General features: G+C 37.7%; 1 protein-coding gene across 1 annotated transcript; it reads left to right on the top strand.

Moving 5' to 3' along the window:
- Positions 1–13,015: 13,015 nt before the first annotated feature.
- LOC136061658 (DNA-directed RNA polymerases II, IV and V subunit 3-like) lies at positions 13,016–17,148 on the top strand. Its single transcript, XM_065759690.1, has 3 exons — positions 13,016–13,569; positions 13,907–14,144; positions 16,639–17,148. Exons 1-3 carry the CDS (start codon positions 13,127–13,129, stop codon positions 16,909–16,911), a joined length of 954 nt encoding a protein of 317 aa, XP_065615762.1. The 5' UTR covers positions 13,016–13,126; the 3' UTR covers positions 16,912–17,148.
- Positions 17,149–17,859: the final 711 nt, after the last annotated feature.

Below are 17,859 nucleotides of genomic sequence, written 5' to 3'. Positions count from 1 at the left end.
TTTGATCCTTTGAACTCTTTTCCACATTCTAATTCCATAAAAGATCCTATTCCTATTCAAAATCCCATCTCTACTACCGATACTCTACCTGTCCCTAATATTCCTATTTAGGATTCTGTTCCTATCACAACTCCAATCCCTGATCTTCCATCACCTCCTATTTCTGACTCTATCAATCCACTTGATTCTTCTCTTCCTTTCACTGATTCTCAACCACCTACTACAGATATTTCTATTCCTAGTGCAAATATTATTCCTAGTCCCACTATTGTTCCTAGTACAGATCTTGTTTTTGTTGCTAATAATCCGCCTTTAAGAAGATCTCGAAGGACCTCTAAACCTCCTAATTATCTACAATCTTATAAGTGTAGCTCAGCAACTTGTGATTAATCTGCTCACTTCATTCCATCCATCAAGTCAGGTTCTTCTTCCACCACATCAGGTATCAAATATCCTTTATCCAATTATCTCAATTCTTCTCACTTGTCACCATCATATGCCAATTTCTATTCTCTTATTTCTAATATCACTGAACCCAAGTCCTATTATAAGGCTGTCAAGGATCCTAAGTGGTAGGAAACAATGAATGCAAAAATTGCTGCTTTAGAATCCAATAATACTTGAACTCTCACTCCTTTACGACCTCACAAAAAGGCAATGGGTTTTAAATGGGTCTATAGGGTTAAATACAGATCAAATGGTAGTGTTAAGAGATATAAGGCCCATTTGGTTGCTAAACGTTTCACCCAGCAGGAATGTCTTGACTATACCTAGACTTTTTCTCCAATTGCTAAGATGACCACAGTAAAAATCTTGCTTGCTATTTTTGCTGCCAAAGGTTGGCATTTGACTCAACTTGATGTCAACAGTGCCTTCCTCCATTGTGATCTTCATGAGGATGTATATATGCAGCTTCCTTAGGGTTTTCACTGCAAGGGGGGGGGCAGTATGGCTTTAGGCAATCCAAGTTAAGCTATTCTTTGTTCATCAAGAAGTCTCAAAATTCATTCATGGCATTATTAGTCTATGTTGATGATATTCTTATTGCAAGTAATGATGTCAAAGCAGTATAGATCTCAAGGTGTTCCTAGACAAGAAATTTAAGCTTAAAGACCTTGGAAATTTAAAATATTTTCTTGGTCTTGAAGTAGCTAGATCAAAAAAAGGGTTCACTCTGTGTCAAAGAAAATATGCAAGGATGACAGCTTGTAAGCCTTGCAAAGTTCCAATGGAACAAAATCTAAAGCTAAACAAATATCATGGACAATTGTTACCTGATCCTGGAATCTACAGGAGGTTGGTTGGTAGGCTATTGTATCTCACCATCACCAGACCAGATTTAGCATACTTAGTGCATAAGCTTAGCCAATATATGTCTAAGCCTAGAAAGCCCCATTCAGATGCAATTACAAGGCTTTGCTACATATCAAGGGATGTCCTAGTTAAGGACATCCCTTGATATGTTCCAATAGAACAAAATCTAAAGCTAAGCAAATATCATGGACAATTGTTACCTGATCCTGGAATCTACAGGAGGTTGGTTGGTAGGCTATTGTATCTCACTATCACCAAACCAGATTTAGCATACTCACTGCATAAGCTTAGCCAATATATGTCTAAGCCTAGAAAGCCCCATTCAAATGTAATTACAAGGCTTTGCTACATATCAAGGGATGTCCTAGTTAAGGAGTTTTATTGTCTTCAAGATCAGATTTTCATTTAAAGGCTTATATAGATGCAGATTGGGTAGCATGTGTTGATAGTAGAAGATCAACAACTGGTTACTGTGTTTTTCTAGGAGAATCTTTGGTTTCATGGAAGTCTAAAAAGTAGTCCATAGTCTCCAGATCTTCTACAGAGGCAGAATACAGGGCTATGGATGTGACAGTTTTTGAAAAAACCTGGCTGCTAGCATTGTTAAAGGATCTTAAGGTTTATCATCCACAACCAGCAATGCTTTTCTGTGACAATCAAGCAACAATATACATAGGGGAGAATCCAGTATTTCATGAAAGGACTAAACACATTGAAATTGACTATCACTTGGTTAGGGACAAGATGCAAGATAGAGTGATTAAGTTGTTTTACACTCCTACTCACACTCAATTGGTAGATTTACTCACAAAGGAGCTTAGTGCTCAACAATTAGCTTCTTTGCTTATCAAGATGAGAATCATCAATATCCATGGTTCTGGCGCTCATCTTGAGTGGGATGTAAAGATGTTAAATGCAAAGATGCTAGAAGTCAAAAGAAGAAGGAAAATAAGTTAGTGTAGTGAAGTGCATTAGTGTGGTGAAGTGCATAAATTGCTACGTAAACGACATAAGGAGCTGCTTAAACTGCAAGACCCGTTGTGTATTGATTGTACTACATGTAGTTTATAGAAGATTAGTTATTTATGCTCACATGTGATTAATACACATGCCAAACTGATTCCCTCATAATGTGGAAGTTAATTTTCCTTTTCTGTTGCTTTATATATAGGACCTCTTGTACAGTTTTTTATTCATTGAGTAATAACAGAAATCATTCCAGAAACTTCTCTCTTTTTTCTCTCTAAGCTTTCAAGCTTTTCTTTCTTTGTTAGCTTTCAAGCTTTTCTTTCTTTGTTCTCAGTGTTCAACTCTTACAGTTTAATGATTTACTTGAGCATGCCGTATTCTCACTTGATCTGACTTTAGCATCTCGCTCAAACGAACTTCTTCAGCTTACAAATCTAAGCAATCTTCAAACTAGAGGACCAAAATTTGGGCGGGGAAAACGGGTAGGGGACCAATTCATCTATAATTGATAAGTTTGGGTCTCTTTTCTTAATGACCTAATGACATAGCATTTGAGTGCTCTCGTGTCTCTGTGCATGTAGAAGTAGTTTTTATCTTGCAGCCCTTGCAAGAGTTAGCATGACCTTCCGTGGGTGAGATCGGGGTGGACGTTGGTTTTGTAAGGTAGGAACATCCTCTGGGGTGGGAAACTATTAGAAGTGTACAAATGGCTAAAGAGTTGGAAGCAATGTGGAGTAAGTTATCCTTTACGGAGGAAGAAGACGTAGGTATTGAACTTGGCAGCAACAATACCAGAGCTGCAAAGGAGGTTAGTAAAAACTGTGCTGTCATGAAGATTATGACCCTTAGAAGCATAAGCTTAGATACTTTGAGAAAGAACCTGAGAATGCTGTGGAAAACAAATAAATGGGTCAACATCTCAGAACTAGAAGCTGAGTTGTTTTTGGTGGAGTTTGGAGATGGGATAGATAAAAAGAAAATTCTTGATATGAGCCCTTAGAGCTTTGAGAAACAATTGGTGATTATACAAGAGTTTGAAGGTGAGTTAACTCCAAAGGAGATGGAGTTAAAATGGTCACCTTTATGGATTCAGATCTTTAATTTACCTCTGATAAGTAGAACAAAGGAAACGGGTTGGGAGATTGGGTCCTCTTTGGGGGATGTTATGGAGGTTGATGTCCTTGATTTAGGAGTGCATTGGGGTAAGTCCCTTAGGGTGCGTGTCCGGATTGATGCTACAAAAAACTCATCCGTGGCAAAAGAATTGCCATTAAAGGAGGTGAGTCCAGGTGGGTCTAGTTCAAGTATGAATGACTCCCCAATTTTTGCTACCATTGTGGACTGCTAAACCATGCACTTAAAGACTGTTCTGCATCATTTGTTATTGGCCGAAAGGTGGAGGAATGCCTTCAATATAGGGCATGGTTGCGTGGAGACCCACACGAGAAGCTTTAAAAAGAACCAACAAAATACAGTGAAGGTGAAAACTAGGGAAGTAGGGGCGGAGTCGCCGAAGTGAGGCTGGAATGGACACATGATCAATCTATTATGCCTGTGGAGAAGATAGTGGAGGGTGGGAATCACGTGACTGTGTCTCTTCCCTTAGGTAGTAGTAGCTTGACATGGGATGACGTAATTCTAGAGGCGCCAAGACGTCAGACAGTGACACCACATGGAGAAGGAAAAGGCGAAGATGCAAAACTGAAGTTAAAAAAAAAAAAAAAAAATACAAAACAAAACAAAACAAAACAAAAAAAAAAACCTTCCTCTATGCATGTTAACTCATCTATCCCATAAAGCACAAGGTCCGAAGTCGCAGAGGAGATGCAGTGGGAGAAAGTGCATCATCAGGCTTTGAGGAAGACACCTATTAAGGTAAACCCCATTTCCACACCAACTTGTACTTTTTCTCCGTCTGTATCTGATCTTTTAGGATCTAAGGAAGATACTCCTCCGGGTTTTGAGGGTCAACATATGAGGGAAGCTATTGTGACTAAGGTTATTGACAAGTTTGAGGGGGATAAAACCTGAGATAATATCCTCCCCTTCTAAGAAGCCAAATGGGCCCTCTCTTGGTACAATACGAGCTAATCCCTTAGTGGGCTCTTCCGAACTGGGCCAACAGCAAGACCAACTCATGAGTTTAAAATCTCACATGACTCAAAGCCCTCAACTAACTGATATCTCTAATCATCAAGATACAAAACACACCTCTCATGTTTTCGGTCCAAAGTGGTCTCGTGTTCTCCGCTCTACACCAGGCAGCAAGGAAGCTTTGCTTTCACATGCTGGACAAAAAATAGGCTCTATAGTAGACTCTAATCAGCTTGAATTACCAAAGAAGAAATTTCGGTTTCTCAAGATGACAAGGAAAATTCAGTTTATATAGTGGTGGCTGGTTCCCAGCCCTGCCAAGAATTATGAGTATCATGTGTTGGAACTGTCGCGGGCTTGGAAACTAATAGATAGTTCATGAGCTCGGGAGTTTAGTCCAGGCACAAGATCCTGTAATGGTGTTTTTAGCCAAAACATGGCTAGATGAAAACTAGGCTTTTAGTTATTTGTGATACTTTGAAGTTTGGTCATTATCATGGAGTGTCAAAAATTACTCTTGGTGGTGGTCTGGCTTTATTTTGGAAGAGGGATTTCAACTTAAGAGTCGAATCATCATCCCTAAATCATATCGATGTTATAATCAATGGTGGTAAAGAAAATGTGTGGCGGTTTACAGGATTTTATGGAGCACCTGAAACTCAGCCTCGGATTGAATCTTGGAATTTATTGAGGAATTTAAATGGGTAGTCTTCATTACCTTGGATATGTGCAGGCAATTTTAACGAGCTCCTCAAGTCTCATGAGAAATTGTGTGGCCGTTTATGACCCTATGGGCAAATGTAGCTTTTCCGTGAAGCATTGGATGAATGTGGGCTGTATGATCTTAGCTTAATTGGCAAAAAATTCACATGGCTCAAGCATTATCTGAATGGAGGGTCTGTTTAGGAAAGATTGGACAGGGTGGTGTGCACAGCAAAGTGGTTTTCTCTTTTTCCAGCAACAAAAGTCTGAACTCTTTCTTGTGTTTTTTCGAATCATAGTCCTATTATTATTCTCCCTAATGGAATTACACCTAAGAAACAAAAGCCATGGAGATTTGAGCAATTATGGCTTGAGAATGAGGCTATCACAATACTGTTACAACAGCATGGAAAGAGGTCTCTTGGGGTTCACCCATGGTAGAAGTGATGAAAAAGATTGAAAATTGCCAAAACCAACAATGTAGTTGGAGAAAAAATTATGTCTGCAATATTTCAAAAACTTTGTTGCAGAAGAAAAAGTCCTTAGAATTGGCTGAAACAGCAGTAGTGAGGGGGGGAAATATGGATTTCTTCCTATAATTAAAATCTGAAGTTAATGATCTCCTCAGAATGGAAGAGAAATTATGGCAACAAAGAGCTCATGACCATTGGATGGTTCGAGGGACAAAAATACAGGTTATTTCCACAATAGGGCTTCCCAAAAATTTAGGCAAAATTCTATCACAGAGCTTAGAGGTTCAAACAGTGAGATGGTCTCGAGTAAAGATGAGATTGCAGCTCTGGCAGTGGGGTACTACAAAAACCTGTTTTCTTCTTCAACAACTGGCAATATTGAAGATGTAGTGCAGCACACTCAACGGGCTGTCAGTGAGGAGATGAATACAGATTTGATTGCCAAATTTTCCAAGACCGAGGTGGAGATAGCTTTGAAACAAATGGCTCCTCTAAAGGCTCCTGGCCCGGATGGGATGCCTCCAATCTTTTTCCAACACTATTGGTCCAATATCGGTGATGACGTGGTCAAGGCTGTCCTCTCTTGTCTCAACTCTAATCATATCTCTCCAGGTCTGAAGCATACATTCATCGCTCTTATTCCTAAGGTAAAGAGTCCTAAATCCATCACTGAATTTCGGCCTATTACTTTACATAATATTTATATAAGTTGGTCTCTAAAGTTTTGGCTAATAGATTAAAAAGAATTTTGCCTCAGATCATTTCTGATTCACAAAGTGATTTTCAATCTAACAAAGCAATTCCAGATAATATCTTGGTTGCTTTTGAGACTCTCCACCACATGAAGACAAAGAAGTATGGAAAAGTGGGTCACATGGCGCTGAAATTAGATATGAGTAAGGCCTATGACAGACAGGAGTGGATTTTTTTGCAAAAGATCATGGAAAAAATGGGGTTTCAGAGTATTTGGATTGGATGGATTTTGGAGTGTATAAAATCTATTACATATTCTATCTTGGTGAATGGGAAAGCAAAAGGTCATATTATTCCTAGAAGAGGTATTCGCCAAGGGGATCCCCTCTCCCCCTACCTTTTTCTCCTTTGTTCAGAAGGCCTAAATGGACTAATGCAACATGCAGTGGATGAAGGGGAGGTTGAAGGTGTCTCTCTTTGTTGTTATGGCCCAAAAATATCTCATTTGTTTTTTGTAGATGATAGCCTACCTTTTTGTCGAGCTCAGATTGAGGATGTCAATATTATCTAAGAAATTTTGGGAAAGTATGAAAAGGCTTCGGGACAAAAGATAAATTCAGAGAAGACAAATCTTTTTTTCAGCAAGGGTGTTCCCAAGTCCTCAAAAGACCTTTTAAAAAATTTGCTTGGAGTTTCGGAGATCAAAGAATATGAAAAATACCTTAGGTTACCTGCAGTGGTTGGTAGAAGGAAAAAGGCAAGTCTAAACTATATAAAGATAGGGTGTGGAGCAAATTGCAAGGTTGGAAGGAAAAATTATTGTCTCAGGCTGGAAAGGAAGTTCTTTTGAAGGCAGTGGTACAAGCCATCTGATATGAATTTCACCAACAATTGTGATAAAACCCAATAACATTGATGGTTTGGAACCCCAAGATCGTGTAGACAAGATTTGTTGAGCCTTGACCTGTCACTTAACTAAATGAAAACCAAGACTACGATAGAATTGAAACGCCTCACCAAGAATTCCTAAGAATCTCTCAAGAATCAAAGGTGATAAGTTTGGTTGTTTGAACGCCACAAGATTAACTTGATAAGTTCAAGAGTTCTTTTAAGAACCAAGAGGATCACAAGACTCACAAGGAGAATAATTTTCTAAATCAAATCTGTCTTCTTTTCAAATTCATACTACCAGATTTATACTTGGAACAACCCTCCAAAAATAGGTAAAAATCATAATTACAACTTCAAAAACAACACCAAACATTAATCTAATCAAGTTCCCACGTTTTTTAGTTGTCTAGGACTTCTAAAGGCAGTTAAAATTAGCTGAATGACTAGAATTAACGTGCCCATCCAATACCAAGACATCTTCCCATTTAATATCCTTGGAACTTAATAAATTCACACCCTTTTATGGTCAGACCATGCTGGTTCATGCATTAGCCTCTTCAATTGCTTTGATGACATGGACTAAGCCTTGATTATTATTTGAGCCCATCTTGGTCTTTTTAGAATCAGCCCATTTCTCTTGGACTAGCACATTTAGTGCTTCCTTGAAACGTTTGGCTCTAAGTCTTGTAATTGGGCCACTAGAAAATGACAAAGGGTCCTGTGCAAATTCAGCTCAATTTCCACTTGTATGATTAGCATGTCCATCTCCTTGGTGTGCATCATTCTCCCCCTCTTGAGAAGGATTTGTCCTTAAATCATCACATGCATCAAAAGGAGACAAATCAGCAACATTAAAGCTTGCACTGACATTATACTTACCGGGTAAGTCTAGCTTGTAGGCATTATCATTGATGCGCTCCACTACTTGAAATGGTCCATCACCCCGAGATAGGAGTTTTGAACGCTGTTTCTCTAAAAAACGTTCCTTCCTTAAGTGCAACCAAACCCAATCTCCTGGTTAAAACACTACCTTCTTACGTCCCTTGTTGGCTTGATGGACATATTGTTGAGTCCTCCTTTCAATGTTCAGTCGTGCCTTTTCATGAATCATCTTTACAAATTCTGCTTTCNCTGAATGACTAGAATTAACGTGCCCATTCCATACCAAGACATCTTCCCATTTAATATCCTTGGAACTTAATAAATTCACACCCTTTTATGGTCAGACCATGCTGGTTCATGCATTAGCCTCTTCAATTGCTTTGATGACATGGACTAAGCCTTGATTATTATTTGAGCCCATCTTGGTCTTTTTAGAATCAGCCCATTTCTCTTGGACTAGCACATTTAGTGCTTCCTTGAAACGTTTGGCTCTAAGTCTTGTAATTGGGCCACTAGAAAATGACAAAGGGTCCTGTGCAAATTCAGCTCAATTTCCACTTGTATGATTAGCATGTCCATCTCCTTGGTGTGCATCATTCTCCCCCTCTTGAGAAGGATTTGTCCTTAAATCATCACATGCATCAAAAGGAGACAAATCAGCAACATTAAAGCTTGCACTGACATTATACTTACCGGGTAAGTCTAGCTTGTAGGCATTATCATTGATGCGCTCCACTACTTGAAATGGTCCATCACCCCGAGATAGGAGTTTTGAACGCTGTTTCTCTAAAAAACGTTCCTTCCTTAAGTGCAACCAAACCCAATCTCCTGGTTAAAACACTACCTTCTTACGTCCCTTGTTGGCTTGATGGACATATTGTTGAGTCCTCCTTTCAATGTTCAGTCGTGCCTTTTCATGAATCATCTTTACAAATTCTGCTTTCTTTTTGCCATCTAAGTTCACACGTTCACTCAAAGGTAAAGAAGTTAAATCCAGAGGTGACAATGGGTTAAAACCATAAACACTTTCAAATGGTGAAAACTTAGATGCAGAATGTATACTTCTATTGTAAGCAAATTCAACATGTGGCAAACAATCTTCCTAGGTTCTCAAGTTCTTTTTAATGATAGCACGCAACAAGGAAGATAAAAAGAAATGAAGAAAGACAATGATAGCACGCAACAATTCAAAATGAGAAACAACCAAAACTCATCAATAAGGTCAAGAACTTGAATAATGGTGAGAAACAAGATTGAAATGAAGAAATTTTCTTACTGGAATTATGTACTGAAAAATGATATAACTGGGAAATTTTCCTCTTCGTGTACTAAGAAATCTTCTTTTCCTTTTTCTTTTTCTTTTTTTTTCTTCTTCTTTTTTTTTTTTTTTTTTTTTTGAGCAAGGAATAGGAAATAGAATGAAAGTTAAAAAAAAAAAAAAATAGTCAAACTTATCTTAGAACCAACGCTCTGATACCAAAATGATATGAATTTCACCAACAATTGTGATGAAACCCAATAACAATGATGGTTTGGAACCCCAAGATCGTGTAGACAAGATTTGTTGAGCCTTAACCCATCACCTAACTAGATGAAAACCAAGACTACGATAGAATTGAAACACCACACCAAGAATTCCTACGAATCTCTCAAGAATCAAAGGTGATAAGTTTGGTTGTTTGAACGCCACAAGATTAACTTGATAAGTTCAAGAGTTCTTTTAAGAACCAAGAGGATCACAAGACTCACAAGGAGAATAATTTTTTGAATCAAATCTGTCTTCTTTTCAAATTCGTACTACCAGATTTATACTTGAAACAACCCTCCAAGAATAGGTAAAAATCATAATTACAACTTCAAAAACAACACCAAACATTAATCTAATCAAGTTCCCACATTTTTTAGTTGTCTAGGACTTCTAAAGGCAATTAAAATTAGCTGAATGACTAGAATTAACGTGCCCATCCAATACCAAGACATCTTCCCATTTAATATCCTTGGAACTTAACAAATTCACACCCTTTTATGGTCAGACCATGCTAGTTCATGCATTAGCCTCTTCAATTGCTTTGATGACATGGACTAAGCCTTGATTATTATTTGAGCCCATCTTGGTCTTTTTAGAATCAGCCCATTTCTCTTGGACTAGCCCATTTAGTGCTTCCTTGAAACGTTTGGCTCTAAGTCTTGTAATTGGGCTACTAGAAAATGACAAAGGGTCATGTGCAAATTCAACTCCATTTCCACTTGTATGATCAACATGTCCAGCTCTTTGGTGTGCATCACCATCCCTACTTTTGCTATGAGTTGTTTCAGATTGCCTCTAGGTCTATGTTAAGATATTGAGATGCTCATTCAGAAATTTTGGTGGGGTCAAAGGGGTGGTAGACGCAAGATTCACTAGAAGAAGTGGGAAGTTTTGTGTCAACCAAAGCCAGAAGAGGGTCTAGGATTTAAGGACTTATGTAAGTTCAATGAAGCAATGTTGGCAAAACAAGTGTGGAGATTAATCCATGATACAAATTCCCTTTTTTATAAAGTTTTCAAAGCTAAATATTTCCCCCACAGTTCGATCTTTGAAGCAAAGTTAGCTTCGGGTTCCTTTGCCTAGAAAAGTAATTTGTTTGCTAGAAAACTTGTTAAGAAAGAAGCTTGGTGGAGGGTTAGAGATGGTAAATCTATAAGGATTTTCATGATTCTTGGTTATCGAATTCACCAGAAGGTAAAGTGATTTCCCCTCAAAAAATTTTAGCACCTGATTCTACGGTGGATACACTCCTTGATGCCTAAACAGGTTGGTGGAATACTCACCTCATTGATCTTTGTTTCTATTTGCCTGAAGCTGCACTTATAAAGTCCCTGCCTCTGTGTACCATTCCTCAACCCGACATCCTCATTTGGCCTAAAGAGAACTCTGGTACTTATTCTGTAAAATCAGGATACGAAAGTCTCATGGATCTTGCTACCTTTGATACTGTTAGACCAATAACTTCTGCCACTCAGAAGTCCTTTTGGAAGAACATTTGGAAATTGAATATACTGGGGAAAATCAAGCATTTCTTATGGAGATCATGCACGAATTCTCTGCCCTCAAAATAAAATTTGAAGAAAAGAGTCATTCCTATTGATCCCATCTGCCATCTTTGCTCAAGGGAGAATGAATCTGTTCTCCACACCTTGTGGGGCTATGAGAAGGTGCAAACGGTTTGGGCAACAGACTTTGGTTGGGTTGATAAAAACAAAGTTGTCTTGGGCTCTTTCTCAAATTTAGTACAGTCGATTCAGGAAAAACCCCACACAGCTCCTTTGTTCAGCATCACAGCATGGTCTATATGGCACTACAGAAATAAATCTCGCCTCCAAGCACCTTCTTTGCCGCTAGGTAAAATTGCGGTTTTCACACAAGAATATCTTCGAAGTTTCAAGACTTAGGGATCTCAAGAAAGTCACTTCACGGGAAGCAGACATCCCTCTCAAAAGCATTGGTGTCCTTTACCTCGAGATTGTTTCAAGACCAATTATGATAGGGCAATGTTCGATGAATCAGATGGAGTTGGCCTCGATGTTGTCATCTGAAATTCTGAGGGCCAAGTTATGGTTGCTTTGTCCAAAAAAATCAAGAAACCTCCCTCAATTGTGGCTTTGGAGCTACTAGCAGTAAGAAGAGTAGCAGTCTTGGTTTTTGAAATAGGTTTCCAGCAATCTTGTTTTGAGGGTGATTCGAAAGTTGTAGTAAAGTCCCTACATGATAGTGGTATGAAAAATTCCACTGTTGGCCATATTTTAAAAGACACTTTGTCTTATGTTAGCTTGTTACATAGCTATTCTTTCTCTCATGTTAATAGGCAAGGCAATGCAGTCGCACACGCCTTAGCTCAGAGAGCAAGACATTCCTTCCCTTTTCAAGTCTAGATGGAGTCCTGCTCCACCAGATTTAGACGTTGTTATTTTGGCTGACTTAAAGCCCCTTGTTTAATGCTCTGAAGTTTATTTCCTTCTTAAAAAAAAAAAAAAAAAAAAAAAAAAAAAAACAAACTAGAATTTAACCAATTTAGACGTTGTTATTTTGGCTGACTTAAAGCCCCTTGTTTAATGCTCTGAAGTTTATTTCCTTCTTAAAAAAAAAAAAAAAAAAAAAAAAAAAAAAGCAATCTTCAAACTAGAATTTAACCAAGTTCTACATTAAATAAAATACATCAAAAAACTTGAATTTTTTTACAAGAAAATCTTATGAAATGGGCCAACTTAAAATCTTCACAAACTCCCCATCTGGAAATTTCGTAATAACATTTTAAAGACACGTCTACTATAGAAAAGTCCTAAGAGATCATAGACTTACTAGGACTAACCATGACCAACGAGACTTAATAAACTTTCAACAAGAAACTTGTCTTTCATGAAATCATGAACAAACACGGAATAACTGAACGATAATTATGTCAAAAATGGTAATCTGCATTATTAGAAATAGAATATATATTTGTAATGGAATAACTATTTTTATTTATACGTTTGTTTGTAAAATTGAATAAAACCACAAATCTACATTTCCAAAATAACTTTTTTTGAAGTTACATTTCTAAAATAACTTGCTTATATAATTTACAATTATTGTGTAATTTTCTTTTAGAGAGTTTCAACTTATAGCATCCATTCTTGATAATAATTTTTTATCATTAGACCAAGACACCAATCAGTTTTTGGTGCATGTGGAAATTGAACTCCAGATTTCTTATACAACTATCAGAGACTTTAATAGATGAATTAATTGAAACCCACTAATTATTGTGTAATTCAATTATCCTAAAATTACAAATAAAGAATTTTTGTATACTATAGGATAAGTCGTTTTCTTGTTTTTGAATTATTAAGTTTAATTTTTACACCTTTATTGGGTCTATTTTATTTTTTTCTTTTGGGCCAGAAGAACTACTAAAAGAATTTGAATAATAAAACGGAGCAACCAAGCCCACTAGAGACTGCGAGAGAGAGAGAGAGTACTGAAAAGAAGAAGCTGAAAAACAAAAACCCCAAATTTTGGGTTTTATCACTTTATAGTTTGAGAGAGAGAGAGAGAGAGAGAGAGAAACCTAGGAGACAGAAACATCATGGACGGAGGAATGTCGTACCAGCGATTCCCGAAGGTGAAGATCAGGGAAATGAAGGATGACATGGTCAAGTTCGAGCTACGAGAGACGGACGCGAGTGTGGCCAACGCGCTTCGGCGCGTGATGATCGCGGAGGTCCCGACCGTCGCCATCGACCTCGTCGAAATCGAGGTCAACTCCTCTGTCCTCAACGACGAGTTCATCGCTCACCGACTCGGTCTCATCCCGCTCACCAGTGACCGAGCCATGAGCATGCGCTTCTCGCGTGACTGTGACGCTTGCGACGGTGACGGCCAGTGCGAGTTCTGCTCCGTCGAGTTTCACCTCCGGGCAAAGTGCCTCACTGACCAAACCCTCGATGTTACCAGCAAAGACCTTTACAGCTCCGACCACACCGTCGTTCCTGTTGAGTTCTCCGATCCCAATGACGCTGGCGAGCAAAGGTACCCTTTTTAGCTCCAAAAAATGCGAACTTTGTTTGTTTCTCTTTGAGTTTTACAGGGTTTAGAGATTTAATGAAGACCCATTTGGTTGTTTAGTTGATTGGGTTTGAAATTTGTGAAAATGGTTTTGAAATAAAGCCCCATTTGGTTGTTTGGCCAAAATGAAACCATATTATGATTTATTGATGTTCTTTTAAGTTTATGAAACTCTGCATGTGCCTGTGCTTAGCTTAGTTTCATATATTTTGTTCATAGCCTGGAAAAAAGAGGGTTTGGGCAACATTTAGTCACTCTATTTTGAGATTGTTATATTTGAGTTGGTTTGTATTGCATTTAGGGGAATTATAATTGTGAAGTTACGCCGTGGACAAGAACTGAGGCTGAGGGCTATAGCCAGAAAAGGGATTGGTAAAGATCACGCAAAATGGTCACCTGCAGCTACTGTCACATTTATGTACGAGCCAATGATTAGAATCAATGAAGACTTGATGGAAACAATGTCACTCGAGGAGAAAAGAACCTGGATTGAAAGTAGTCCTACCAAAGTTTTTGACATAGATCCCGTTACCCAACAGGTTCTATTTTTTCAATCCAGTGTAGTGTTATTTTTTGGAATAAAATATATTTGCTCAATCTTATGGTTCTTATGCCTCTTTGTGTCTAGTAATATGCTTGAAGCTCTGAAATGTGGGTTGTGTACTTGACTTGTTCTTTAAGTTTATTTCCTTAGAGGGATTTCGCTTTGAGGATGCTATGATTCACTTTTATTTTATTTTAATTTATTCCCAACAAGTTTTAGCTCAAATGCAACCTTCTTCCTTGATAGAAATAAGGTGGAGGCTGAAGTTTGTTGGTCTAGGCATCCTTGTGTTACTTACCAATAAAAACAGTATAGTTTTACTCTCTTGTATGGGCCTCTTATCATGTTTCTGCTCATAGGGAAAAAGGTAGCAACAATGTTCTTTATTGGCTCATGTTTGTGCGACCAAAGTAATATTAATGGTTACTTGGTTAGATAACATTAGAAGCCTTTGGTTATATTATTGTTCACTGAAAAGGCTGAAATGGGTAAATTTTGTGGATGTGCTATGTTGTTTGGACCAATGGTTTCTCCATTTTATAACTGAATTTTCACAATCCTCAAATTTCAGCTTGGTTAGGGATATCTCAATGTTGTCTGTTAAAGGTCTGCAGTAGTTATTGTGGCATCTGGAATTCTTTCCTGACGTTTTTCTTGTGTTGCTGCATGTTGTGCTTGACAACTTCATGAGGTTGTGTGTTGCTTGTGTGTGTGTGTTTTTCAATGATTTATTTCCTATTATCATTGGGTCTCTGGATCATAGTGTAGGAAATATTAAATATTGATGTAATTGGACTTTAATAATTCATGAGTATGAGAACTTTGTAAGAAGCAATATCTATCTACTGGGGGTATAATAATTTTGACTATGGAGAGAGAAGGAGAGAAAGAGGTGTTCAAAAAATTCTCATTCCTGGTATGTACAATGTTTAGAATTGCTGGACAGCAGAATTGGGTGTCTTTTTCTTTTCCATTTTAATGATATAATTGGTGACTTGTTACAGTTTTTTTTGACATATCAATGCTGCAACAAAGCACACTTTTGCCAAAAGAGATAAAAATTTAAAAGAAAAAAGTTTATTTTAAATTGACAGTCCTAGGTTTAAAATATTTGGAATATTTTCTAGTCTTTTACTTATATAATGTGATGGAACTATTGTTTGGGATTGTTCATATGAATTAGAATCCATATCTCATAAGGATTTTTTTGCGGTCATCTATTGTAATTCAGGTCCTAAAACATGAATAGATATTAGGTGAGATGTCTTCTGGTGTGTCTAGGGCTGACAAATAAGTTGATAGGACTGCTCAGATTAGGCTAATAATGAAAGTCTCAAACTTCAGTGTTAAATAAAATACCTTTGTCCTTTCTCTCTCCCTCTCGCTCCTAATTGCTAGCTGGTTTGTTGATATCTTCTCTGTTTCTTCCTCCGTATACTCTTCTCTTGTCATTTCTTTCTTAAAACGAACGTATGTTGAAGTGCTTCTTCTTTTGGGGATATGGACAAGTATTGTTCTTGACTATAGACTTTTGGATGAGACTTTTGAGCTTCCTGCTTGGGGCTGCTATCAAACTCAATTTTTCCTGGTTTGGTGCCACACTTTTATTAAAAGTAAAATCAGACGAGCTATTTGGGAAATGAAAATGTAGGAAAAACAGTGAAAGTTTACTTGATTCTTTGATGAATCAATTAATACAATGAAGCTCTGTAGGGTTGTACAAGAAACCAAACACACCAACACCACTGACAGAAACCAACCCAAACCAGCCTCCAACGACAGCTACAAAAGGTGTGGGAGCCAGTGATCAACCGAAAACTTGCTCACTGGAGGTGGTGAGGTGCGGTGTGATAATAGGTAGCCGTTTATTGGCTACAGTGATAACAGACTTTCGATCTTGTAGCTAACTCCCCACTAACCTCCTGAGCAATAAGACAAAACCACATGGCCACTAATCTAACAATCAAGAATTCAAGATACAGAACTGCTACTATTTATAACTGAGAATACTTTGTAGCTCAACGGCAGCCTGACACTTATGATGGAACAAGCCTAGTGAACAAATTGTTGTATAGAGTAACTACGTCTTGTGTAACTTGTTCACTTGTCTTCTTGCTTTTCACCTTGCTGTTTAACAGCTTTTTGACTTCTTTCTTTAATTTAAGTGATTTTCCATCTTTAGTTGAAGATGACTGACAATACTGAAGTCTTAGTTATTTCACTATAATATATGTATATTGAGTAGAATTCTTATATGAGAGTGGTAGTGCTCTTTAGGTGGCTGACGCACTAATGGATTATTTAATCTGATTTTGCATTCCTAGTGATGATGCCCCTGCAAATGTGCATGAAAGGGTTCAGTTTAATAGTGAGAACTTTGTGCATTGGTCTAGGTTCAGTTAGATGTGTACTACATGGGGTGATCCTTTCTTTGATTGCATTGTTTGTCATTGTTACATGACTAAGTTTATATTGTTCTTTTTTATTAGGTAGTAGTGGTTGAACCTGAGTTATACACTTATGATGATGAAGTGATCAAGAAAGCAGATGCTATGGGGAAGTCAGGGCTTGTGGAGATTGAAGCCAAAGAAGACAGTTTTATATTCACCGTAGAATCTACTGGTGCAATCAAAGCTTCTCAGTTGGTACTCAATGCCATAGAAATCCTCAAACAAAAGCTGGATGCAGTTCGCCTGTCAGATGATACTGTAGAAGCTGATGATCAGTTTGGCGAACTAGGTGCTCATTTGCGAGGAGGATGATGCTATTTGTAAAAAGAAGATGAATCAATTGTTCCTTTTAGGTTCTAGGAGATCAATTGAATTTCATTAGGTTTTTGGGACTTGGTCATGTGCTGTACTAACTACATCTTCCATTTTTCATGTTAACTTGTGCTGTGCCAGTTACTCCCCTCCAAAACAGAAACCTTTGCTAATCTGTTTAAAGCAATGTATGTCCTTGGATCTCTGGAGAAATTTAACCCATATTTTCTTTGTGAACTTGTCATGTCATGAGACATTACCTACAAGCAAAACCTGTACACTCTGCTTACTAGTGGTCATGGCATTTAGCTTGTACTTCACTGCATATTAACATGTATACCTGTGCTTATTGTTAGATACTGTCACTTCCACAGTTTGTACTCACTTTATCACTTGCATAATGCATTTTACTTTGCTGATCACTTGCATTGGTTGCTCTTAGAACTGTCAGGGCCAAAATGATCATAATGTTGGTAACTAAACATTGTAGAATATATTTCAGTGCTAGTGAGTTTGGTTTGAGGGGAGAGAAGGATAATAGAGTAAAGTTGGCTGAAAAATGCTAAATTTCAGGCAATTCTACTTTACTCTTTTTCCCTCTCTCAATTCAAATAAACCATAAAGTTCCCTATGTTCACTTTGTTTTTACCATTTTTTTATCGACTTAGAAAATATCATATGGGTAAACTGGGTAGGGATATTTTAAGTTGAAAGCTCTATCATGCAATAGCTTAATGAATATGGATTCCGATCGAGCCAACTATGTAAGTATATGATATTTGTTTGCTTTAGGATGTCCTTTGTCTTGGAGGATATTATTTAAAATTTGGAATGAAGATCACTGTTAGCCTGTTAGTGTACATGCTGCTAGTTTGTGTGAAATTTCAGATGATTCTTCGGAAATCTGGTTGAAAAATCAGGACAAAATCATGGCATTTGGTTAATATT

The sequence above is a fragment of the Quercus suber genome, unplaced genomic scaffold (assembly GCF_002906115.3).
Source record: "Quercus suber isolate HL8 unplaced genomic scaffold, Cork oak 2.0 scaffold_338, whole genome shotgun sequence".
NCBI classification, from domain to species: Eukaryota; Viridiplantae; Streptophyta; class Magnoliopsida; order Fagales; family Fagaceae; genus Quercus; species Quercus suber.
Note: the sequence above shows the minus strand (reverse complement) of the source record. Positions and strands in the feature narration are given on the sequence as shown.

Bases quoted from the DNA above. Each gene is read 5' to 3' on its own strand.
- LOC136061658 (XM_065759690.1), top strand. From the start codon at position 13,127: ATGGACGGAGGAATGTCGTACCAGCGATTCCCGAAGGTGAAGATCAGG. The intron at 13,570-13,906 runs GTACCCTTTTTA...TATTGCATTTAG, and splicing joins AATGACGCTGGCGAGCAAAG to GGGAATTATAATTGTGAAGT. The intron at 14,145-16,638 runs GTTCTATTTTTT...CTTTTTTATTAG, and splicing joins TAGATCCCGTTACCCAACAG to GTAGTAGTGGTTGAACCTGA.